This window comes from Misgurnus anguillicaudatus, chromosome 13 (assembly GCF_027580225.2).
Source record: "Misgurnus anguillicaudatus chromosome 13, ASM2758022v2, whole genome shotgun sequence".
Classification (NCBI taxonomy): Eukaryota; Metazoa; Chordata; class Actinopteri; order Cypriniformes; family Cobitidae; genus Misgurnus; species Misgurnus anguillicaudatus.
The window spans coordinates 7,956,117-7,983,712 of record NC_073349.2 but is presented as its reverse complement, the minus strand read 5'-3'; the positions used below and the strand labels follow the sequence as shown (position 1 = coordinate 7,983,712).

The following is a 27,596-nucleotide window of genomic DNA, read 5'->3' as shown; positions in this document are numbered from 1 at the left end:
TCCCTCCAAAGATTTTCTATGGGGTTGAGATCTGGAGACTGGCTAGGCCACTCCAGGACCTTGAAATTATTCTTACGAAACCACTCCTTCTTTGCCCGGGCGGTATGTTTGGGATCACTGCCATACTGAAAGATCCAGCCACGTTTCATCTTCAATGCCCTTGCTGACGAAAGGAGGTTTTGAGTCAAAATCTCACGATACATGGCCCCATTCATTCTTTCCTTAACTCGGATCAGTCGTCCTGGTCCCTTTGCAGAAAAACAGACCCAAAGCATGAGGTTTCCACCCCCATGCTTCACAGTAGGTATGGTGTTCTTTGGATGCAACTCAGCATCTTTCTCCTCCAAACACAAGAAGTTGAGTTTCTACCTAAAAGTTATGTTTTGGTTTCATCTGACCATATGACATTCTCCCAATCCTCTTCTGGATCATCCAAATGCTCTCTAGCAAACTTCAGACGGGTCCAGACATGTACTGGCTTAAGCAGGTGGACACATCTGGCACTGCAGGAATTGAGTCCCTGGGTGCATAGTGTGTTACTGATGGTAGCCTTTGTTACTTTGGTCCCAGCTCTCTGCAGGTCATTCACTAGGTTCCCCCATGTGGTTCTAGGATTTTTGCTCCCCCTTCGGGTGATAATTTTTACCCTACGGGATGAGATCTTGCGTGGAGCCTCAGATCGAGGGAGATTATCAGTGTTCTTGTATGTCTTACATTTTCTAATACTTGCTCTCACAGTTGATTTCTTCACACCAAGCTGCTTACCTATTGCAGATTCAGTCTTCCCAGCCTGGTGCAGGTCTACAATGTTGTTTCTGGTGTCCTTTGACAGCTCTTTGGTCTTGGCCATAGTTGAGTTTGCATTCTGACTGTTTTAGGTTGTGGACAGGTGTCTTTTATACTGCTAACAAGTTCAAACAGGTGCCATTAATACAGGTAACAAGTGGAGGACAGAGGATCCTCTTAAAGAAGAAGTTACAGGTCTGTGAGAGAAAGAAATCTTGCTTTTTTGTCATTGACCAAATACTTATTTTCCACCACAAACCGCAAACAAACTCTCAAAAAATCAGACAATGTGATTTTCTGGATTTTTTTCCTCATTTTGTCTCTCATAGTTGAAGTGTACCTATGATGAAAATTACAGGCCCCTCTCATCTTTTTACGTGGGAGAACTTGCACAATTGGTGGTTGACTAAATACTTTTTTGCCCCACTGTATATGCATTATGAATAAAGAACCGTCATTAAGGGCTCGTTATAGTTGTGCGTAGGCAAACACACGTGCAGACCGCTGATAAGCAGTATCCACGCGTGTAACCACAGTAGCAGTGCGACTGTAAATGAAGAAGCAGCTTGGCAAGTTAATCCACAAATGAAGAAGAAACAGCAACTTGTTGTGTATGATTTGAGAAGACCAACAATGATGGAAGTAAATAAACAGCGACTTTTGTTGCAGTTTGAGTTAAATCACTCCTCAACCTCATCTTTGTTTTCATCGTCGCAAACGGAAATACCTATGATGCAGTTTTTTACCTGACGGGAGGGGTTCTGGTGGACCAATCTCAGCACTTGCGGTCCGCGTAGATCTGACACGCTGTTAAAAAATTTGCGAGGTGCACGTCAGGCTACGCAGAGCTACGCACAGGCTACGGATAACCTATGGCATAGCTACGGCGTAGAACTTACGCCCGACTATAAATCGGGCTTTATTCGCAAGCAATAATGTACCATTAGCTAACATTAGCGTGCTCTTACATTGGAGCAAACGTATGTGTTTTTGTTAATCTTGTCGATATTAAGTTGTGAATTCCACACTACTTGATCTACGTCCGACATTTCTCCACTTGGGTTTTAAGTTTCGGGAAGGGAAAAAATCCACCACCCCATCTAAACTCTTAAGATACCAGGTATCAAATTTACACAATCTATATTCACAACGCTTCTGCATGTTTTCCTCACTTGAAAACTTGTCAGACCCCCCACGCTTAGTTATGGTTGCTAAACCACGATTGCGAAGGGTCAATTAAGAGAAAAGGTTTCCCTGCCAATGACGAGTGTTTACGGCAATCCATATTTCTGCTATTCTCCACTAGGTGCCGCTTTTACACAACTTATAAAAGACTGAAGCATCCACAGATCCAAAAACAGTAAAAACTGTGTATGGTTTGATCTTTGTTCTAAATTTGGGGCCTATACCATGAAGGTAGCTGAACAAAGTCGGGGTTACAGGATTGGTTTTGACTTGACAAAACCAAACCGATGCAATCAGGCTTTAGTGGTCCCATGAAGCGGCTTATCAACTTTCTCTGTCAACTCAGGCTTTGATCTTTAGGCTATGATTACTCCACCCGCGCGTGCACATAAAAGAGTGACGTCGGGACCGAACAACCAATCGGAATAGAAAATAGAGAGAGCACGTACGAGCAGTGTATTTTTTTAGCGGAGGAGCATGAGCTAATTATACAAAAATATGAAGATTATAAAAATGTATTTCAAGAGTGAAATAATACTGCCTCTGCTCTTTTTAATATAACGTGTTCATTAACATGTACTTCATTGTATAATTTATTTAGGTACCCAAAGTGAAACATGCTTTTTTGAGTTAATTTACATTGTTACATTTGTTAATAATCTTACAGGGAATTTTATAAAAGCCCTCTTTTAAAGACATGGTCAGGAAATGTCCGGGGAACACTATGAAGCTGTTAATGTAAAAAATGTTAAATGTTTTTTAATGTTAAAAAAGCGCAACGCAATACACATCATTTACGGTACATTCAGTGCACAAATTTAACGTGATACATTTCTTATGTAAGGCAAGAAGTTTGCAAAGATAAGAGATTCCTTCCGTGAAAAAATTCCTTCCGTTGAGTCTGAAGCATGAATGAACGTAGTCCAACAAACTGTAATAAAACGGTAGCATACTTTCAAAATCAAGTTTATTTATAACAGTTACACCATCCAATATGTTTTTTTCATCGGCAGAACAATAAAGAAGATATTTTGCAGAAACCCCGGTGCTCCGTCATGCAAGTCAACAGATCCGCACACTTTAAGAGCTAAAGCATATATATCCAATACAACAGTAATCCCCTATAACTCCGTGTGACATATTGACATCTTGTGAAGCAAATCAATCAGTTTTTGCAAGAAACTGAACGTTATTTACAACACTATTAGCGTAAATGCCAAAGCAGGAAGCGCGCTTTACGTTCAAGGCGATCTCTTCCACACTGGTGCCGTTTGGTGGCTGTTGGCTATGGATGTTGGTCTCTCTGCGCCACCTATAGAGCGGGAGCGTGAAGCGCACTTCCTGCTTGGCAAAAGCTCTGCATTAACGCTGTAAAATATTTATATATATATTCGAATCTCAAAACTGAAAATCAAATGTCAACCCACGGAACAAATATTCGAATATTCTGGTCCAGCCCTACAAATATGGGAAAAATTTCTTCTGAGAGAAACCGAGCGAAAAAACTACAACCTCATGTAAAAACAAACAGACCCTTTTCTGTTTCCCGGCGGCGGAGTGATATATCAGCGAGCAAACAGTCTTCCAAGAGAAGTCAATGGAATTTTACAAAATGCCAAATAAAACACGACAGAAACTGTATTTCGCTACACAACTCGGTGAGTAGTACAGTTTTGAAAATGAACGTTAAGTGTTGTTTTAATGACATGTTTGTGCATGGCCATTGACTTCCATTCTAAAGCAGTCAAGAGACGCTTCTAAACGAGTCAAAAACTCAAGACACGACCCATTGTCAAAATTTCTGTGTCCATCACTGTAGTTCATCCAAAACAAACCAGAAATGAGACTCAAAGTGTTAAATACCGGAATTATCCTTTAAGACCCTCACCCTCCTTTTCTTTTTTTCTTCTTTTTTTTAAATGTGGTATCAACACGGAAATAGTGATTGTTGAATATGCCTTAATGTTTGTATTTTAATATGTTCAATTAAAAAAATACAAATAAATAAAATTTGCGTGGAGACGCTAGTAGTTACGTCACCTATATATTTCTTTGCTAGCAGCTGATTGGTCAAACTGCAGTCTCAGATCTCGAATCCAGAACATAACCTGCCCCGGGGCAGGTTAGCCGTGCAGCGTAAGATACCATGGCGACGAATACCGATTAAAGCCGCGCTACTTTCATGGTACCTAAAACCCAGGGTTGGCGCAAACTAATCTTAAACTTACCTGGCTATCCACTTAAACCGGCTTCATGGTATAGGCCCCTGATCTCTAACAAAAGTTGTTTACAAAAATGCAATTATCTCAGCTTTATGTTCAAAACTTTGTATTTTTGATGAAGCCTACCCATATTTGAGAGGTGATAAAAAGAGAACAGATGAAGATAGGATGAAATGTTTTTGTTTGTTTAAAAGCAGAGGGTCTGTTCTTTCTTTCTTTCAAATAATTGTTTTTTTATATATTTAAAGAAGAAAATTTTCTGAAATGCATTAAACTTTTGTGTAAATTTTGAAAGATGCTGGCGCTAGCTGGCAACTTTTTAAAACGCTGGCGGGAAAGAGTTAAAAATCACGAGTGAGGGTATTACCAATGTGTTTTATGTTGTAAAATAAAACATGAAAATATCTTGAGTTTATGTTAACCCAAGATCTTATTTAAGGAGTTTAACCAAAACCCATTGAATTTGGGACAATAAAACTGAAAGTGCTAAAATGCTACCTTGCTTTTGGATTTTGCCTATAAAATATGTCATCCCTGCGGCACTCTATTCTAGGATACGTTTAATTTAATGTCTACAGCAGTGATCTCCAACATGGTCGTCCGCCAAAGCACATTCTATTAATAGCCTCAATTTTAATATTTTTTTATTTTTTTATAAAAACTTGGCTTCTTTTATTCTTTTAATAGACTATATTAAAAAGTAACCCTCCAGATTATTTTATCCATTGTGGTAGCCCTCGCTCACAAAAATGTTGGAGGTCTACTGTATATATAACTCAACACAATATTAATTGTGTCTAACCCGTTTCTGACTGCATCCCAGAACTAGGAAGGTCTCAATACTGTTTTCTTTCAAATAGGCATTTCTTTCCCCTCCAAATCCTGGTTCCACCTCATAGTCTCCATTCAGGTACTGTAGAGTGGCTTTAGTGATGTGAATTCTCCTGGTGAACAAAAATACAAATGCATAAATGACAGAGATCAGGTTTATGTTTATATCAGTTTCATTTTTAGACCCTCACCCGGCTTTGCCGCCAGCTTCCATGTGATTAGCCAGCGTGACGTCGTTGGACCACACGTCAAACTGCCACTTCCTCAGTCCAAGAACTCCACAGTGCACACGACCGCTGTGAATGCCGACCCGCATGTTTACATTCACCCCTGTGACCTCTCGCACCAACCTGGGGCACAAACATATGCTATTACTAAATCTTATATTGCAGTATCCACAACACGAACTCCCATTCTGAATATTCAACAGAATATATAAGGGATTGTTCACCCAAAAGCGAAAACTTTGCCATTTTTTACTCACCCTCACCTTTCTTTGTTCTTCAGAACCCAAACAGATTTGTTTAATATATGACACAACTCGTATCGCTAGGCGATATTGACCAAAATTTATATCTTTGTCATTTTAGGATGAACTATATTTTTCTCAAAATGAGCTTTGATGACTCTGATGAGGTGGGTTACAGGTGAAACTCTATCATTTTTTGTCAGAATCCAACAAATCATTAGGGATCGATCGATATGGATTTTTCAGTGCCGATGCCGATTTTTGTTTCATCAGCCTTGGCCGATGACCGATACAGGCTGCCGATTTTCTTGAGCCGATATTTGGAGCCGATATTGCTTTTGCTCACTCAGTTTACATCATAAAAATGACAATTATGCCAAATGTTACAAGTTTAAATTTAAAAAAGTAACATTTATTGAACTTAAAAAAAACTATATTTAACAAATAGTTAAAACAGGTGAGGGTGCTATGGAACCATGAACTGCACTCTCCACAATGACGAGGAACTCTCCACAATGACGAGGAACTATCAGCAAAGGATATTGATTTCTTAATTAGGAAAACTAGTTTTAACAAACATGCCTTACTAAAAACTTTACATTTTGAGGCAAAACACAGGGCACTGATGTATTTTAATATATGTTAAAAAGAGATGTTATTAGTTTGGACAGTTCTTATATATTTTAGTCTAGGACTAGTCTAATCCCTGTCCGGGAAACCGCCCCATAGAGATGAGAAATAAAAACCTGCTTTGTTCAGCTATGATCAGCTGTTAGGCCGAGCTTTCGATGTTGTAATGGGAAGGTTGGTTGTTTTTAGTCACATGACCTGCAATCGCTTTCGGCTTCCAGAACTCTCGTCTGTAAATAATGCCAGAAAAAAATCGGCGGACATGGTAGCCACATATCGTCCGATGCCGATACACATAAATCTCGCAAATATCGGCCGTCCTGATATATCGTTCTATCTCTACAAATCATACATTGTTTTGAAGTTTTTTCAATAAAGATTTTTTTTAAAAATGTTCGCACTCCACCTAATTTTGCCATCATGAGTCACAAATGTTTACATGCAGGTCAAAGCATCATGTGAGATGTCTCAATCACCTATATTGAAACAGCATATGATAAAAATAAAATTTAAAGACTCGATTTCCTCCCTGTTTGAAATACAGCTGCACAACATGCGTGCTGGTTGGAAAGCTTACGTCTGACCTCAGTGTACATTTCTGGCAAAGCTTCTGTTGCAAAGAAGGAGGGTCATATCAGATCATACGGATATAGACAGTATTGTCTCATCCCCATGGGAAAAAAATATATTACAAAAACTTAATATATAGCTTTCAGCCCTAATGCTTCTGTCACCATCCACTCTCAGTAACCAGAAAACACAAAACAACACTTTTCAAAATATCTGCGTTTGGGTTCTGAAGAACAAGAACATTTTCAACCCCTTGGGAGTCCGCTGACATTGGCTTAATCTAGAATTACGTAACGAAAAATAGGGATGCACCGAATCCATATTTTTTAGGTTCGGCCGAATCCCGAATCCACCGTTTAAGATTCGGCCGAATCCGAAACCGAATACCGAATCCTACTCGCATCCTTATTCCAACACAGTAAAACACATTAATGAAGTAAAAAAACGTTCACAGCAGTGTATTTTTCATTTTATTTAATTTTAACTGTACATTTTGCCAGGATGACAAGTTGGAAAAACTATTTTGACAATTACCATAAGCCTATGCATAATGAAAGCGATGCGTTGCGACACGCTCGTTTTTCCAATAAGCAAGCAGCTCCGCGCTGAAAACTATATTTAACTTTGAGTGAGAAGCTCCGCTCGTCAATGTCAGTCTTCACACGGCCGTCCAATTACAGTGGAGGAGGGGCGGGACATTACCACAGCAACCAACCGGCTCACAGCTGAAGCATCACAGCTACCAAGCGCTCGGCTGAAAAACAGCTGGCATTTGGGGTCCTCAAGGCGTTTTCAGCGGTGTTTAAAAGTTTTGGTGTGTCCAGCTGACCGAAAGAAAAAGCTCATATCCACGTCAGCACCCGATGTGTGTAATCAACGGCTGCGTGACGTCGACCAGCGTAGCGCAAGCTTAGGGTTCGGTTCGGTGGAAAAAAAATCTAGGATTCGGCCGAACCCGAACCCCGTCAAAAAGCCCAGTATTCGGCCGAATCCGAAACCGAATCCTGGATTCGGTGCATCCCTAACGAAAAATGAAGCCAAAACTTTATTTACTAATTTTAAACTCTGATAATTGTTCTGAATCTGATATCTATCAAAATTCCTTCACAAAAAAATTGCAATTATTTCAGCTTTTTGCTAAAAAATATTTTTTAAAGAAAAATACCCATATTTAATAGTTTATAAGTAGAGAAAAATATATAAATAGGATTAAACATGTTTTTTTTCCCCGTTTTGTTTGTTTCTTTGTTTGAAAGCAGAGGGTCTGCTTTTTTATTTAATATATATTTGTATGTTTATATATTTTTAGAAGAAATTTTTCCTGGAAGGCATTTTGTGAAACTTTTGTAAAAATCGCATAAAAATGCTGGCGGGCAACTTTTCAAAAAATGGCTGGCGGGGAATGGGTTAATTTTAGCCACTGTACTTTGCAATTTGGTTGTCATATGATTTTTCTGTTTTCTGTTTCTTTTATTAATCTTAAGCTGCTTTGTAACAATTAAACAATTGTAAATAACAATTTATAAATAAAATTGAATTGAACATGAGACGTTTCGATCTACATGAGTAAATAATGACAAAGTTTTCAATTTTGGGTGAATTAATTTGGATACTAACTTTTCTACTGTACTGTGATCATATTTAATAATGCATTGAAGCAGTAATATACAGTACATTATACAGTATTTTTATTAATATACTAAATATATTTGGCCTTTTTAGCAAAAAAATCTAAACAACACTTTGTTGAGTAACATTTACTCTAAAAGTAATAAAAATTATGAATAAATTATCTGCTATTTTTTAATTTTACAAACAAAAACTAATGTGTAGGGATGTTCACATATTTTTAATATAAAACAAGACAAAAATACTTAAAAAGCATGATTTTCGGTGGAGTAATTTAGACATTATATACACAACACAGGAAGTGTCCAATACAGTATATACACATTATTCTGTACAGTACAAATCCTGTATTGTGTATATTTGTATTGTGTATACTGTACTGTATATATTTGCATCTTGTGTGTATGTGCTCTATTTTAAAAATCCTATAAATATTATAGTGTAAATTCTGTTTTGTGTGTATATCTTGAAGCCTATGTGTATATAGGGATAAAGTGTGTATACTGTATATATACTATGTGTATACACAAATCCTGTATAGTGTATAGTATAGTGTATATTTCGTATTTTGTACATTCTGTAGTATATTTGTAGTATACTATAAGTTTCACCCACCACTACACTTTGGGACAATATGATTTGATTTGAGATAAACAATTTTGGATCTTATTTAGGAATTACTACACTTCTCAGAGGTCACACTCCAGCTGTGTGCATGCTACCACCTGGTACACGTAATACACTCCATCATATTTTTTTTTTATGTGTTTTTGTCTGTTTGTTCTCATCTCTTGATCTCCTGACAGCCAAGTGAGACTTACGAGATGGCTTCAATCATGTCCACACCCATTTCCACACAGCAGTGAGCGTGATCGGCTCTGGGCTCAGGTAACCCTGACACACAATAATAACAATCCCCCAGGATCTTAATCCGTAAGCAGTGGTTTTCCTACACACACAAGAGAAAAGAAGTTAATTAGAAAGTTCAAGCCGCGGAGACGACAGCTTCACGCTGAGGTGCGAAAAGATGGCGGCTGTTTCGGGCAGCGTGTAATACAGAGAGAAAGACATTTTTGTGGGAATGTGTGATTTTTGCATGTGCCTGTGACGCTGTGTGTGAAAACGTGCCAACATTTCGATTTCATCCAGAGGGCAAACAAAAAGACAGTCGTTTGACAAACAAGACATCCAAAAAGTTTCTAGCAAAAAGTAATAAGTAATACAAAGAATAAATAAAAAGGTTTCATATTTTATAAAGTTGCTTTACGCAGTGCTCTCTTACGCTCGATTTACACGTGGCGTCAGCGTTAACATTTGACAGAGGGCGTCTCGAAAGCGTGGCCCTGACGCGATCATACTGACAACAGCCAATCACAGTGAACCACAACACAAAAAAGCTAGGCAACCGGTTTGGTTGTGGTAGCGATTGCTGGTGTGGCTAGTGTCACCCACCGCAATGATTCATCTTTTCATCTCTCCATTTTTATGCTCCTCTGTTCTCCGTTCTTGCATAAACATAATTGGCTAACATCTGCACTAGGTTATTTGCACAAGGGATCTGATTGGCTGACGCCTGCGTTGGCCCTTGAGAAATGTTCTACTTCTGTTATGTGCAACGCCAGTGACGTGACGCCGACGGATCCACAATTTAGTTCGGCAACGCATGACGTCACCCATTTAAAGTAAATAAAAAGTGTTATGCTGATGCCCCGTGTGATTCGAGCATTACCGGGCTAGACACATAAAGTGAACAAGATGATTAAAGTTGTTAAAGTGCAGATTGCAATATTTTAGTCTGTATTTTAGATTTATTTAAGTTTATTAGGGGCTTGTGCAAAAAATGACTTTCTTACTAATGCTGCATCCGAAACCGCCTACTTCCATACTATATAGTAGGCGAGGCGAGTAGTATGTCTATATTCATAGTATTCCAAAAACAGTAGGCGAAAAGTACCCGGATGACCTACTACTTCCAGTTAGTTTTTTAAGTGTGTGTTTGACGGACACGTCACATCTCATGATGCCCTGGAAGAGGAGTTATCCAACGAAGAAGAAGAGGCATCGTCATATTAGAAAATGGCGTAAAGCGGCAATGCGGCTGTATTTGCGCTGGTCTGACATGACGTGATGACGTCGTATATCACGTGATGTATCAACATGGCGGATGTAGTACGTCCGAATCTCATTCATACTACCAGAATTCATACTATACATTTTAACGGTCAGTAAGTAGGTACTTCATCTCATTCAGTTTGTGTCATGGTACGTGGTTTTGGACACAGCCTTAGTGTTTTCTCACTAAGTACAAATATCTAAAAATTATTGATGAGCAAACTGACCTAAGAAAATAAGTCTAGTTTTTAGACAAAAAAATATCAAATTTAAGTACATTTGTGCATAAAACAAGTAAAAAAATCTGGATCTTTTTTCTTGAACACTTCATTCAAGAAAATGTTATGTCCCAGCTTACCGATGCCAGCTTGTCAAAGCGGGCAAACAATTCATTCAGAGTCATAACCAGCTCTTGAGCAGTGCACTGCGATGCTAGACTCGTGAAACCTTCAATGTCTGCAAACAGAATACTGAGAGAGAGAGAGAGAGAGAGAGAGAAAGAGAGAGAGACAATTAAACCCTATGAGTGTTTGTCATGTTCATTATTGGTATAGCAACTGATCCTGTAACACACTCCAGTATCGGTATTAGGTTTGTTTTCTATAAAAAGCTTTGGTATGATTGTTTGGAAGTGCCAGGTGCACAATATCCTCTTCTTTAACAATTCAACTAGGTGAAAAGGATATGTGTGTGTGTGTGTGTGTGCGCACGTGTGTGCGTGCTAGTATCCCTTAGGGTACATTCACTCTGTGTAATAGAAAGCGCTGTGAAGTGCTTTAATTCAATCATGGTTTCAATTAAGTATCTTTTGGGGTTAACACAAGTGACTGATATTTAACAATTCCCTCTCACTATAATGCCCCAGTGTACTCATTACAGACTCACAAAAACAATAGTAAGGAGTACAAGAGGCAGGCGAGAGAGTGATAATAAACATTTAAAATGACACATGGCCACATGACATTTATTAAATATGAATATTAAATACATGACTATTGTACTCATTGCGTGTATATAGACTTGAAGTGCACAGCTTTGTTTGATGTGTTGATGTCATTACTATCAAAACAGGAAGTTTGGACGACTTTAAGCATGTGTCTGCCCTTAAAAATAGCTAATAGAGAGCTGAACGGATGACGCAACCAAGCCTACAAAAGCTTTACATGGGTTCCCTCGGCACAAAAAATAACAAACACAACTCTGAATTTGGAAACCTAAATGCATTTACTAAAAAATAAAAAGCTAACATTAAACTATAAGCAAACTACACCAAGATCGATTGACTACAATGTAATAACCACCAATCTTCCGACAACTCTTCAAACTTTATTAAATGCATTAAAAACATGACGAGGAAATACTCTGTGGATGAATCTTTATGGGAATTGTGCCTATGTTGTGTTGTTTTTGAGATTTTTATGCGTGATGCTAGTTAAACTCCCAGATGACATCTGTAAGCCCATGTAACAACTTCTCAGCAACCGCCCTTTTTAAGACACGTACAAACAAAAAAATAACAAGTGGGGGTTTTACTGATGTGTTTTATGTTGTAAAAAAATCATGAATATCTGATTGTGTTAAACCAAGATCTTATTTGAGGCGTTTAACCAAAACCCCTTAAAAAAAATTATATATAGATACGAAAGTTCTAAAATGCTAAATTGTTTCTAGGTTTTGCCTACAAAAATACTTTATCCCTTAATGTCATAAGATTTATTGAAAGTGGCAAAAGTGCGAGACTGCAAGTTTTTAATGTTTACATCTTAAAAATGCGATTTTTTTTTCAATGTTTTGAAGCACTAACTTTTTAGATGCAAGCGTGTTCATACTGAACTTTAATTTCATGGGGACTTGAAACTGAATTGTTTTCTTAAATGTGTATTGCCAATTTGTGATGTTTAACTTTTCTTTTATCTTTGTGAATGAGCCTGGTTTTGGGAAAATACATTAACCAATAATATAGCACCCTAACATGACTCACTTCAATACAATCAAATTTCAATGGACCCAATCCTGAATTACCCAGAAAAAACGTTACCACTGTCTCACATAACAGTTTCTGTTTCAAACACCCGAGGCGTCAGTCGACGTCGCTCCGCTGAGCCTCATTTAAGTTGCATTTAAGCATATATGCTGACGTGCTCGTCGCGAATGTGCTGCCACAAACTGCAAGTCTGGAAAAAACTGGTATGCTGTCCCTGATTCTCAACCTGTGGATGTTTTTCATCGCTAAAAGGGAGTTTGGGAACTTATAGCAGAGCACAGATGACAACATGTTTGCTCGAGACAGCGCAAGCTAGCAGTAAGGTAAAGCTAATCTTTTACATTAAAGCGATGGCGCTGGTAGTGAGGATTCTCTCAGACCAATCAGTGATCTACAGTGTTTTTGCGTCACGTTTGGTTTCAGCTCGGGTTGCTTGGAAGCCCAACTGAGGTGGTAGAAAAAAAGTATTGGGTACTACGTACTGCACCCAATGGAAAAGCTCCCAAAAGTAAGCTGACCCGACCCAAACTAAACCAAACTGTGGGGTACTATGCAATGGAAAAGCACCATTAGTACACAAAAGATTAATTTGATAAAGACAGCGTGCGAAGTGACCATGTATCACATTCAAACTTGTGTCCCTTGTGAGTACTGGACCTGAATACAACCCGAATGTGGCAGTTGCATCACTATGGAGGACCACAAGAGTCATGAAAAATGTAATAAAGAACTTCAATATTTAATAACTACCTGGACAATAAAAATAGCAATTAATACATTTGTTTAAAAATTCATTAATTAATCTATAAATAAATAGACAAAGTTGCCAAAAAAAATCATTATGTAACATTTTATTAGGCAATAAAAAGTGAGATTATAAAAATAATGTAGAAACGAAATATTAATCCATTACTAAATAGTTCAAATTAATATAGAAATTTACAAAAACAACATAAAACACTCAATAAGTTCATCATTTTAAATTGCATTTATAAATTCTTAATTAAATAATGGCATTTTAAAATGTATTTCAAAAAGCGATTTAAAAAGAGAAATAAATAACTGGAACTACAAATACAGGTTTAAATTGGGAATTTAAAAAGGGCATTTCCGTTTAACATTTCTGTTTTCATTTCCCGATGGTTCTCCTTATTCTTTTCGCTATTCTATTTGCTTTTCGTTTTAGCCTCTTTATTTAGCTTTTCCGTGACTCTTTGGGTCTTCATCCGAGATCTATAAATCTGCGCATGACGTACAATCAGAGCCAATCAGTGAGCTTGTTACATCCACCCGGCCATAGCTAATTTGCATTTCTCATTTGACCATTTGCAAGGACCCAAAGAGTCACGGAAAAGCTAAATAGAGAGGCTAAAACGAAAAGCAAACCGAATAGCGAAAACAATAAGGAGAACCATTGGGAAATGAAAATAGAAATGTTAAACAAAAATGCCCTTTTAAAAGCCTAATTTAAACCTGTATTTGTAGTTCAATTTATAAATCCAGTTATTTATTTCTCTTTTTAAATCGCTTTTTGAAATACATTTTGAAATTCCATTATTTAATTAAGAATTTATAAATGCAATATAAAATGGTGAACTTATAGAGTGTTTTATGTTGTTTTTGTAAATTGTTAAATTAATTTGAACTATTTGTTAATGGATTAATATTTCATTTCTACATAATTTTTATAATCTCACTTTTTATTGCCTAATAAAATGTAACATAATGCTTTTTTTGTAACTTTGTCTATTTATTTATTGATGAATTGATGGATTTTTGGACAAATCTGTTGGTTGCTATTTTTATTGTCCAGGTGGTTGTTGAATGTTGGAGTTCTTTGTTGCATTTTGCATGACTCTTGTAGTCCTCCATACATCACAGCGCCCCCTGTGGTTCAGTTTCTTCATTTTAACTTTTTGACTTTTAGCATTTGCAATATTTCTAGTTGCACTTTTAGTTATTTTGTAACTCTGTACTATATCTTGAAATGAATTTTGAATTTGCAAAAAAAGCTTACATGCACTTAGGGGGTTTTGCAGCGAAAGACAATCAAATTTGTTAAATACCAATGAATTCACTAAAATGACATTTGTGAAAATAAGCCATTTAAGTTACTGACTGATAACATTTTCATTGCCATTAAAGTGAAATTACTGAACCTAAACATGATTAAAAATGCTCATTTACAAGAAAACACATCATATGTAAATCTTTTAAAAGTTATTTTAGTGAACTTATATAGAGTAAAGACAGCCTCAATGCTTACAGACATAACGAAAATCCATCATATTAATTGTATATTATGATATGTATTTAAAATTGAAAGCTAAAAGTTTTAACCAATAAAATCAGGATAAATATGTAAAGTGGCATGACGGTTATGCTGACCTGACATTGTCGTGTTTTTGGATGTAAATTTTGTGAAACATCATGTCTTCTTTCTTAGCATTGATGTCAGCCTTCATTTCCATAGCAACGTGCCTTGGCAGAACAGAAAGCAACAGGCGTTCCTGAAAATTGCAGGGAGGACGAGAAAGATTATCTTACTATACATCAAACATCCTAACTTTATTATGCTTTACGTGTCAATAATCAACAGCCTAATGTGTATATACTGTCAGTCATGAAACTTGTATAGTTGGTCATTAGGCTGGTTTCAGGTTCATATGACCCTGATCAGGTTTGTTTCTATTGGTCACTAAGACCTCGGGACAACCGACCTGCTGCTGGTTTTCTCTTTGCAGGTGCAATCGGGCTTGGATGTAGCCTCGGGTCTCTTGAAAGGCCTGTCTCTGCGAGACCTCTGCCGGGTAGTGGGTGCAGATCCCGATGATGTTGGTGCACAGGAAGATCAGCACGTTCGCGCTTAGCTGTGGAGAGAAAAAAAGATTTGAGATCTGTCTCCTGTGTTACGCTAAATCTTCACAGCTAAAACGGCTTTAGCTCACTGCTTTGGAATTCTGGGACATCTGTCGTACTCGGAGGCTTACTCAACTGCAGTGTGGGAAAAAAGACCGACCTCTGACCTGGAGACGCTACTTCCTGTAGAGAAGTTACGCTGGGGAGCCAAAACTGAGCTAAAATTGGAGCCTGAAACAGTGCCAGGACTGTAACTTCCTGTAGGTCAATGAGACGAGAGGATAATGGGAGAATGATGATGAGGGTTACCGGAGGTCATACGGTTCACACCGCTACACCACTGCCAAAAGCATTGCAGAGCTGCTACGAACCACTTGTTGGTCTATTTTCCTCAAACCCCTAAATATTTAAATAAACACTATACTTACAACTCAACCCAGAGGACACATTATGAGGTCTGTACATTGGGGCAAAAGCCAAATGTGGCACGAGTCACAAAAGCCCCTTTGGTAGCACAGCATTGGTAGTAGAAAAACTGCCATGGAATTGCTAGAGTGCTTTCTGTGTGAATGCAAACATGTCCAGGAATCGATCCCGGGATTGGGAACTCGTACCATTTCCGGGATCAGTTCCGGAACGCACCCTGGGTGAACAAATGGCAGGAGCAATCCTGTACGTCAGGGGTCACCAATCCAACCCTAATCAAACACACCTGAAGCACCTTAATTAGCTGCATCAGGTGTCTTTGGTAAGGGTTGTAGCTAAACTCTGCATAGACACCGGCTATCCAGGAGCAGGATTGGTGACCCCTGCTGTAAGTGGTGTGATGTAGTGAGGAGGCGTGTGTTCTTGCAACTTTTCAATTCAATTTTATTAATCACGTTTCACAATTGTTGATTTTTCCAAAGCCTGGCAGTTTTAAAATATAGTTTAGGATGTATTTGAAGTTACATAAAGTATTCAAAACTAAATTTATTATTTTCTTATTTGAAAAATGTAATAAGTAGTGTGTGATGGTGTTGTTTTCGTCAACGATGATGATAACGAAATGATTTCGTGGCGCACCTTTTTTTATGACGATAACGTGGCGATGACTAGCTAAAAATGGCTCTAAGGTGACAAAAACATGACTAGACGCTTTCGAGTTTTCGTTGATGAGATGAGACGAAACGAAAATGATTATAAGTCGTTAACAATGCATGTCATTTCTGCCTATTTTGCGTGAAATCTGTCTGTTTTTAGCTAAAAAGTATCAGCAATGCTACAGCTTCCTATCCTTGTTTTGGGTACGCCCACCAACCCGGCTGCCGCTATACCGCGCACCAGATTTTACAGAACAACAACACACCTGCGGCTGTGGCGAGTTCGAAGGACCGTGGCGGTGACGTTAATAAACGGAAACGACGAGATTAATTAATAATACTTTCAGTATAATAATACAAATTTCATGGTAAGCTTAAGGTTTTATATGTATCTACTTGTCAAATCTAAGCCCATTTCCAATTCTTTTTAACCTAAATTAATTAGTTAAAAACTATTTTTTTACTAAAATTGACTTAAACTTGACTAAAACCTTTTTGCGTTTTCATCGACTAAAACTTGACTAAAACCTTTTTTCGTTTTCATCGACTAAAACTTGACTAAAACGATCAAGTTTATAAGTGACTAAAATGTGACTAAAACTAAAAAGCATTTTCGTCCAAAAGACTAAGACTAAAACTAAAAGGGCTGCCAAAAACAACACCGGTGCGTGATTAAAATAAAAAATGCATGCCAGATACTGCTTTTAAAGGCGCTTATGTGTACCAACTTAACGTATAATGGATTTTTCCATGCATCATTAGAAAGATAATTATTACAAATGTGTTAAAATGATTACAAATGTGTGTTGTTAGCAGTGATGCGACTGTCACTGACCTGATTGGTCAATTTAAATATTTAAGCAAAAAGACGCGAAACAGATCTCAATACTTTACCCATGTGTTCTGTTGTTTGGCAAATCTTGTTTGTGCATCTGAAGATAGCACGCAAATACAAGCAAATGGAATAAAGTCTGCGCGAATGCCAACTGAGTTCATTTTCTTGCACTTGAGCTGACATTTTAACACAAAATTATGTCAAAATGCCATGATTATAGTAGTACACAGTCTTTTACACCTTGGGCCCTATTTTAACGATCTGAAACGCAAGTCCGAAGCGCAAAGCGCAAGTGACTTTGTGGGCGGATCTTGGGCGCTGTTGCTATTTTCCCGGCGGGAGAAATAAGTCTTGCGCCGGGCACAAATCAATAAGGGGTTGGTCTGAAGTAGGTTCATTATTCATAGGTGTGGTTTGGGCGTAACGTCAAATAAACCAATCAGAACGCTATCCAACATTCCCTTTAAACGCAAGGGCGCAAGTTCCATGGCGGGTTGCTATTATTATGACGGATTTGACAGGCGCACGCCAGGAGCGGTTCACAGCCGAGGAGACCGACGTTCTTGTAAGAGCAGTCAAAGACAGTGAAGTTGTTTTGTATGGGGATGGGAGAAACCCGCCCAAATCAGCGTCGGTTAAACAGGCGTGAGAGGAAATAGCCGCAATTGTCTCATCAGCTGCGCCAAGCACTACAATGATGTCAGGAGACGCGGGGATCCCAAGCTTGCCAGCATAAATCAGGCACGCCGGGCACACAGGAGGATATCGCTGCGTCCACCCTCACCGCTGAAAGGGTTTGGGGGCTTTGAAATCGGACACAAGAAACGCAAGCAAGGTTCAACACCAAAGTACACTTACAAATCAAGTTGACATACATGAAGGTTTCTTATGAAAACATTTTAATTATTATTTAGATAAAATAAACGTAATACAGCCACACAACAAACTTATGAAAATATTTTAATCGTTATTTGCATGATAATTGTTTAACGCTGCCACACAAAATAAATAAAAACTATCACCACAATGCTCACCACAATGATTTCCCTTATCTCATGTATTAATATTTTTTATTGTAACAATTTATGATTTAATGATTTCCCTTATATTATATTTTTTATTGTAACAATTTATGATTTGCAAAAATAACTGTTGCATCTGGGTGGATTAGATAAGCAATGCGCGTTGTGCACGCTATACATTATGGTCAAGCATGCGCCCTTATAATAGCATAATGAACCACGCGCAACGCGCCACTGACTTTAGACTAGTTTTTTTTTTGTTAGTAGCGCAATTGTTTTTTGAAACGGCAAAATAGCATAAGAGATGGTTTGCGCGGGAGCACGCCTCCTTTTTTGCGCTGAACCGCCCAGGGAGCGCAAGTTCATTCCCTAGTTTGCCGACGTTTGCTGTGGAGGGAAAAACCCACTGTGCGCCAGTGCAAAATACGAAATGATACATGCGTCACTGACAAAGTCACTTGCGCTGGGTGCAAGATAGGGCCCCTTAAATGAATGTAAGCAGTTGAGAAATACAATGTGTGTGTAACAGTATATTGGATCTGTGCATTTAAAGTGACAGTACACTCTAAAAAAATGCTGGGTTGTTGTTACCTGTCCAATACTGACCCAATCATGGATTTAAAACAGCCCAACATTGAGTGTATAAACCTGATGCTGTTTTTAATGTTAATCAAAAAATTATTATTTCCTTGTCTTGACTGAATAACTTTTGTAACTTTAACAAGGATTTACACAAAATACAGTAAAGACTATGCAATATTATCTGACTACTTTATTCAGAAAACTACAGACCAACCTGAAAAACCTGAAAAGCATGGTTTATTTAATTTGTATGTCTGTTTAATTTGATTTATTTGCTCATAATTAGATTTTTTTTTATTACTGACCATTAAGCCCACTTGTCTTTAACAATATTTGAAATTTATATGAGTTAGGCTAGTAGTTATTTATGAAGGTTACATGGGTTAAAAAAAATAAACAGGCATATTTTTTTAATATTCTATTTAATGGTCACGGGGCGGGCAGGGTTGTCAAAATAGATGCAGTGGTGCAGGGCCAGGACAAATAATTTTATAAAAGTGAGACCCGCGGGTTGAAAAAACCTAGCCCCATCACTAAGTATTCAATATATTGGCCAGTAATAATTACTATAATTCACTCCTGTAGGCTGCAATAACATAATCTGTAAATAAATTTTGATTCACTCTCAACACACAGATCAAACGTAACTTGACCATCTGATATCAAAGCTATAAACCTGTAAAACCACTTCACTATGTCAAACACGTTAGTTTATTATCAGCAATATTAATCGATCCGCCTCTTGAAGTGGACAGGATAGTTTACATCTATGCTGTTGTCCAAACTATTGAGGATTTATCTGAAATGATAGCTTAAAACAAACAGCTGAAGCATGCTTCAATAATAACAAATCTTAAGAAAGTGTTTTACTGTATGCAAGCCGAGACAACACACTGGCCATCAGATTCTGTGTTTCAGCATAAGAAATGAGAAACCAAAGCGAAAGGCAATAATGCTGAAGAGCAGGGTGTGTGTGCGTGTAAAGCAGATCCTGTTGGCCACACTGACATAAGGCAGATGGCTGTGAGCTCTGTTTACATTAGAGTTTCTGTTCAAGCCTGGTTTGTGTGCGTGTGTGCACATATATGAGTCAACGTGCACGTGCAAATGGGTGCTTTATATTTTCTTAGACAACAAAGATCGAAGTTGGGAGATGTCAATTCTTTATTATTAATTATGTATTAATGAAATAATAATAGCATGTACCTTATGTATTTTGAGTATTATTATAATTATAATACAATTGTTGTTTTTACAATATTGATTATGGCCTAAAGTTTATTTCCGGTATGGGTATGTTTAATGGTCTGGCTAAACTGGTCTATGAAACAGATAATACCTTGTCGAAAAAAACAATTGCGGTTTCCTAAAGACGAGGGGAGATGGCGCGCATGGATCACTTCATGAAGGCGGCCAGTCAAGAGATCAAGGATCTGTAATGTAAACATTGTTTACATTGTTGAAACAGAACCACCTAAATTGTCTTGTTTTTATGCTAACAATAGCTACGTTTACATGGACACATTTTGCCTCCATCTGATTAAAATCCTTCTGATTAATAAATCCTATCATAGCGTTTACATGAACACTTAATAATGTGATCGGATTGATGTGCGTGTTTATATGACACAAGATTTACATCAGATTTGATCATTTGACATGCGCACATTGCACAAATATAGTTTCACGCTGTTTCAAGATTTGCTTTGTGCCTCACTGATAATAAAGCAGCAGCAAAAACACCCATTCACGTGTGCCCAAAAAGCGTATTTTACTTCACGCGGTGCTGCAGGGACCGTTCACGAGAGCGAGTCCAAACACACGTGTTTGTGGATCAGAGAATAAATCATGGACTGACCGGACAACGCTGTCTTGTATCACTTTATGGGGAATTGGACGGATAATAGGAACAAGATTACAAGACAATCACTTCTTGTGACTTCCTTCAACAAAACAAACTCGAGTTATTTGCGTCACATGTCATTACGGCAATTCTATGTCATTGCACGTGTGAATATGCTCCACACTACCGTCCTGTAGGTGGCGGAAATGCACCTTTCAGTGGGTTTGCCAACCGCCATTAAAAAAAGAAAAGATGGCACATGCGCAGAGCATCCCAGTTTCAGTTATCCATCCGATCAAGTGTATACATGTCATTTTGAGCGGATTACAAACGGTATAAACCACCCCTAACAAGCGGATTAGATTTTTAATCAGATTGGTACTTTTTAGTCCGATTAAGGTGTTTACATGGAGCATTTTTATTCAGATTGATCATTTAAACGGATTACAAATGTCCATGTAAACGCAGCTACTGTCAAACTAACTTGAAAATGTAAATTATGTATTCATTCATTTCTAATCAACATAACCACACAATTTTGACGATTATAACAAATAAAATAATTTTTTTTGGCAGTAGCATTTAGTTTCTCCTGATAGGGTCCCTTCTCCTTTTCTTTCAACTTCTCAATTTCTTCTTCAATTTTACCTAGTTTTAGCTTAACACAACCACAATTAAATGGCATAGCGGTCGGCGGTGCCTCTAAACATGGCGACCACGTCCCATAATGCAACACTGCATGATGTACCTTCACATTCCCTATTGGCGATATGTCTGACAATCGTCGATACAGGATACTATCATCTATCGGCACAACCCTAATCGGTTTAAATGTTCAATCTGAATAAAAATGGTCCATGTTAACACCTCAATCGGAATAAAAAGAGCCAAACCGATAAAAAATCGAGTGGGTTTGAGAGGGGTGGTTTATACCTTTTGTAATCTGCTGAAATAACTGAAACTGGGACGCTTTGCGCATGTGAAATCTTCTTCTTCTTTTCTTTTGTAATAGCAGTTGGCAACCCCACTTAAGGGTGCATTTTCGCCACCTACTGGACTGGAGTGTGGAGCATATGCCATGACATTATTTATTGCCTTTCTCTTCAATATTTTGCAGCCTTCATTATATAGATTAGGGCTCTCCAACCTTTTTTCATTGGAGAGCTTCTTTCTAAAAAATAAAAGTGGTCGAGAGCTACTTGTGTCACATAATACCTTAGTGAGTTAATAGACACCTGTCTATTAACTCACTGTGATTTGAACTCTTACCCCGCCAGCATTTTTTTTTTTAAGTTGCCAGCCAGTGCAAGCATTTTTTTTATTTTTTATTTTACAAAATTTTAATACATTCCAGAAAATGCTTTTCTTTAAACATAAACATACAATACATCAAAGGAAAGAACATATCCTTTTAAACAACAACAACAACAAAACTTTCATGTTGTCTTTATTTATACTTTTTTATCACCTCTTAGATATGGGTAGGGTTCTTCCAAAAATACCACATTTTGAATAAAACATTCAATTATTAAAGATCAGATTTAGAAAGATGATCCAAACATAGAGTATTTACTGCTTTTGGATTCATAATAAGTGTGCATGTATGTCACGTATGGCTCTCTGGTATCTCTTGACATTTGATGTTTAAATATGAGATGCCCATTGAACTTGTGACGACGACTTTATTTTCGTTTTATCAAAAATGAATCCGAAAATCACGGCATCCTTTTTAACCCTAGTGCCTCGACTCGAGGTGTGTTCGGCGTTGCACGGGTCGTCCGGTTGCGGGCGCGGTCTTCACAGCGTTGAGCGGATCGTCCGGTTGCCGCGGCGCGGGCTTCACAGCGTTCCGCGGATCGTTCGGTTGCCGCGGCGCGGGCTTTACAGCGTTGCGCGGATCAGCCGTTCGGCGGGCAGGCTTCACAGCGTTGAGCGGATCGTCCGGTTGTCACGGCGCAGGCTTCACAGCATTGCGCAGATCGACCGGTTGCCGTGGCGCGGGTGCGCGGACTTATCTGTTTGTTTTTGAATCATACATGTAAAATTACTGATGTCATATTATACGTCGGTCTACACAGCTCAACGCGACATCAAACACGCACCCAGTCTTTACTACCACAGACGCTTGTAACACTAACCAGACATCCAAATGCGCCATAACCACAGAAAATAAATAAATAAATAAACCCACGAGCGAGCTACCTGCAATTAAGACACGAGCTACCAGTAGCTCGCGAGAGACGTGTTGGAGACCCCTGAGGCTGATATAGATCAACTTAATAATAACAGATACAGGATGTGTTTGTGTTCACACAGAAGCCTCTCTGCCAATTTTTTCAGATATTTTCTGGGACCAAAGTGCCTTGTGGTTTTTGTAAAGCCGATTTATGACATAATTTAAAACAAGCAGTAAAAATCAAAACCATCTGCATCAGTATCGGTAGATGTCATTCTAAGTAATATCAGTATTGTCACAGAAAGTTGGTGCAACCCTAATTAATGTATATCTTGTGGCCCTAAGGCATTATACAGTATGAAAAATACCAGTTCCCTTTCAGTCGGTCACGACGTGACGTCTCCGTTCCCTACATACGTAACTGAGACGTTTTCCATAAACATGACTTTTTGCAAGCATTCATGACATTGCTGTAATCTGTGTTATCAGCTGTGTGTGTGATCACAGTCAGGTCCTAATTGCTTACTCTTCTTCAGAGAATGAGTTCAGTGGGTTTAAACACACACATACATACTCGGCCATTGTGTTTGCGCAATCTGACACCTCTCTCCTGCAAAAGATTTATTAGCAATAACCATCACCAGTGCTGGGATGCATACAGACTCTATTCACCCTCGTTTCTCTCTGTCAGTCTTCTCGTCATCTTTGTCTTTGGTTTTCACTCACAAATCATCAAATAAATGTATTTCCCTCGCTCCCTCTACGGCGTCCTCTAACACACTCGCTTTAAAGTGACATTTTCACAGACACCCAGAACATCTCTTTCCTTAAAAGACAATGTTTACAGATCCCTTTTTGGTGCCTGCCAGATTTTTTCTGTAAAAGTCAATGAGCGGCATGAAGGATCCTTTATAAAAACAGATATTATGAAGTGTCGGCTGCAGGCCATGTATAGCTTTGAAGGTTGGGACCGGGACCTTTTAAGGAACTATCTGTGTTAAGCTCTGTCGATGGAATCTATGTGGCATGCATGTACAATAATTTGGGGATTTATTAAAGTTTTATTAAAACAAAAACAATCCTCATTGGAGTATCTTTGGGGCAGGATTTTTCATTACTAAAATCACTGATGTTTAATTAATTTCCTAAAAAGACACTGATTTTTGTCATTCAGTTGGGTTATGCTAGTGGTGCACATTACTGCTTTAGGGTTTAAATAATTATAACTTTTAATTTTTTAGTCATTTCTGTCTATAACCCGAGTTTCCTTAAAGCATAACACACACTGTTTCTGCATATTTTGCTCATGTTAATCTTGAGTACCTATAGGGTAGTATTACATCCTTTTTATATCCAAAGAGACAGATCAGCTGTACCGATTCTTTCCGAAAAAACCCAACCCCGCGTACCGCAGGTGAAGCAACACACACGCAAGCAACACACAAAACATTATCCCACTATCTCTGGATAACTCATGATTCACTACGTTTGTGTCGTTTACATTATATGCACTTATGTGCCGACTGCCAACAAAACACAGACGTTTGATGCAGTTTACTTACCGACTGTGACACATGCGACCGGCCCATTTCAACGAAATCCAGCGTTAAACAAGCACACGCACAATTTCCCTTCTAACCCATAAACAACCTATATCCATTGTTTCCATAATGCTGGGTTCATTGGGAAGCTGACCAAGCTTAAATTTCCCTCACAGACAACAACACACTTTTCTGGTGACGCCGATTTCGTGTCACCTTTTGTTTGATGGGTGTGTGCGCTATTCTGGGTAAAGTGCCCATATAAGGATTTCCACTGTACTTCCTGCACTAAAATAGAGGGTATGCATGTGATGTCACCTTCGGCGAAAGGGACTGCGGTTACGCCCACTGAGTGGCAAAAGAAAGAGCGGTAGCATTTGTGTACAGTGTGAAGTCAGCGAAAACACGGCGAAAACGCGTCTAAATGGGAAAAAAGCTGTTGTGCGATAGAATGTACTAACAGATTAAAAATAATTTGGAGCTATCGTTTTACAGACTGCCAAAAAGAAAATTAAATTGATCGTTCATGCCAACGTCCACAGACCACAGGTGGCTTGACAAGTTGCTAGGGTCACTATCAAGCAAAGGTTTTACATTATACTTAAACATATTTTTTCAAATATTTGTATTTTATCCGTGTTTTTCTTTGGAAAACATACATTCCAAAGCATATTATTATAATTTTTTATCTAATACATTTTATAAATACAAGTTTTTGTTTTACATTTAATATTTAAGTACATTAACGTACTTTTACTCAAGTAAAATTACACAATTTTAATGTAATTGGGTATAAAATAAATTTTAATATGCAATATTAAAGAATACACAGTATGATTATATGCTTTAGAATGTAGTGAAGCAAAATTTTTCCCAATACAAACATCCTAATAAAGCACAGATGCTTGGAAAATGTAACTAATGCAACTAAGTAATTTCCACCTCTGCTATCAAGTCCAACTTAATTTAATTTAAGCTGATAAAAGTCAGTTTTACTGGCATTTTTGCAGCAGCCGCTATGAAAACCAGCCATTTTGTTGAACGTTTGCCACTCAACAGGGTGTGCTCCGGTGTGGTCACGTGGAAAAGTGACGTCAACGCATACCCTCTATAAAAGAAATAAAGCAAGATTGTTACATATGAATCTTTCATGTTGGAAAAAACTTTTAGAAATTTGTACGCACCCTGGCGAAGTGCAGTCTGGAAAGAATCCAACTTAAAATCCTACTTAACTTAAACAGTTATAATAAGTCAGAATGCTTGAAATAGCTTTAACCCTCCCCTCAACATACACAGACCAGCAATAATCGGTTGCATAAAAGCGCAGTATCATTTTTAACAGTTAAATGCCTGCTCACAGTGTTTACATATTAATACATTACTTCCTAGTAACTGTGATTTGTTGTATCATTTGTGTTTGTATAGGGCACTATGTCTTTCCCTGCACTTGTCTTTGTTTATCTACCTGTGCCTGCTCTAGATATTATATAAAGCCATTATGATCATTGGAGATTATGTCTGGCTTTTGGATCCTCTGTGATGCCACTAAATTTGCTGGCTTGCTTCTAGAAAGAAACCTTTGGTAACGTGAAACTGTTGGACTGTGCACGCATTTGAAAAATCTTCCGTAGACACGACAACCCTTTAAAAAAAAATCCATGTTTACATGTATGCAAATATGTGAAGAGAGATTTCACGCTCTTCCTGAAACGCACGGATTTAAAAAGCTCTGTGTCCCTGATTGGCCAGCTAATCTGTACGTTGTGATTGGCCTGAATACCTCTGACGTCAGCAGGAAATGTGACGCTCCTTACCATGTTTAAAAGATTCACTAACAATGCAATGCTAACAGGAGTTAACTTACAGGCTGTGAGTCTGAAGCGGGAGGAATTATGATACTGTCTGACCAATTCCAGGAAGTAAACTGTTGCCTACAATCCGTGTTTTTGTTGTAGTCCAAGAAAAGAGATTTATGTTGGAGACTATAACTCGCATCATCATTTACTTTGGGGTCTGATCTTTTGCATATCGTTAAGTGTGTCATACACACTTAGACACCAAAGGAAATGTAAAAACGTGAATCGGACAATAGGTGCTCTTTAATTCTTGCGAACCAGGGTTTGAAAACCACAGCCTTAGGGTACAGACACATTGTTTCTATCTAGCTGAGCTGTGATCCTATATGTGAAAGGTTAAAGATGCAATTTGTATTAGTTGCGCCGCTAGATGGCGCTAGATCAAATCAATAACAATGACGTTGTTTAATGACGCTCTGAAGCAGTGTGGAATTATGGGTCAACCGCTGATGGCCATCAATCAGACGAGAACGAGAAATCACGTTGATGGATAAGGTAATCAAGTCTTATAAATGTTGCGTTTGATGACATCGTTTATTTCATTATGTAAGTTTATATGTGATGTTCAAAACAAAATTTTCAGTCATAGATATTATATTTGTCCAAATTCGATGGTTAACACAGCACAGAATTAAGTTTTCAACTTACAATCTACAATGATTTTTCACATAATGTATTGACAGTACAAATCTTATTGTGAAGTGTCTTAAAATGACCATTTATATTGCTGTACAATACCTTTGATGTGCATATCGTCCGCGGGAAGACGCGCTGATTACAATCTACACACTAATGTTGTGATCAATATAATGGCATACGTTTTTTGAAGGGTTACGAATCAAAACAACTCACCCATCGCGTAAAACACAAGCAGGATCAGAATCTCTGTCTAATTAAATGTTGTCACGAAGCTCTCTCCATCCAGATAATGCAACACCAAATTGATCCTCATTCTTTCTCTCGTTTTGTTCCAAACTCTTCTTGGGTCATTTGGTTGGGCCGTACGCTTACGGGAGCTGTCTTTGCCGACACAACCAGCGGCAGACGAAGAGTAATCCATAAGTCCATAAGCAAGCGCGTAGCCCGACAGGTGCTAACGCATAGTTCCGCATTTGTCCACAACACTGGCTGCGTGCGAAAACTCAAGGCAGTGACTTGTGAGGCAATTACTTCGGAGGCATGAAGGCAGCTCAGAGAAAGGCTTTCGGACGCACTTCAAAGGCAGCGTGTTTGAAATATAAACAGAGAGCGCCTTTGTGATAACTAATCACATATTTGAAAACTACAATACTAATTTCTCGCTAGAAATGCAATTAAAATGTGTAAAAAGTGAAAATATACCTTTATTTACACAAAATTTGTGCTCCAGTCACTTCGTTGGC

General features: G+C 38.1%; 1 protein-coding gene across 2 annotated transcripts in view; it reads right to left on the bottom strand.

The window, feature by feature from the left end:
- Window positions 1–27,596, bottom strand: part of adcy6a (adenylate cyclase 6a) — a 74,259-nt gene that overhangs the window by 17,160 nt on the left and 29,503 nt on the right. Inside the window, exons 1-7 of one of the 2 annotated variants that reach the window (XM_055187907.2) lie at window positions 15,367–15,668; window positions 15,139–15,288; window positions 14,807–14,928; window positions 10,793–10,904; window positions 9,144–9,271; window positions 5,216–5,374; window positions 4,996–5,137 (exon numbers count right to left, since the gene is read on the bottom strand). In XM_055187907.2, the coding sequence (XP_055043882.1) occupies window positions 4,996–5,137; window positions 5,216–5,374; window positions 9,144–9,271; window positions 10,793–10,904; window positions 14,807–14,928; window positions 15,139–15,288; window positions 15,367–15,387 (834 nt within the window). In that variant the 5' untranslated portion in view covers window positions 15,388–15,668. Of the gene's footprint in view, window positions 1–4,995; window positions 5,138–5,215; window positions 5,375–9,143; window positions 9,272–10,792; window positions 10,905–14,806; window positions 14,929–15,138; window positions 15,289–15,366; window positions 15,669–27,596 lie in introns of those variants that run through there. The other variant, XM_055187906.2, reaches the window with a different exon arrangement.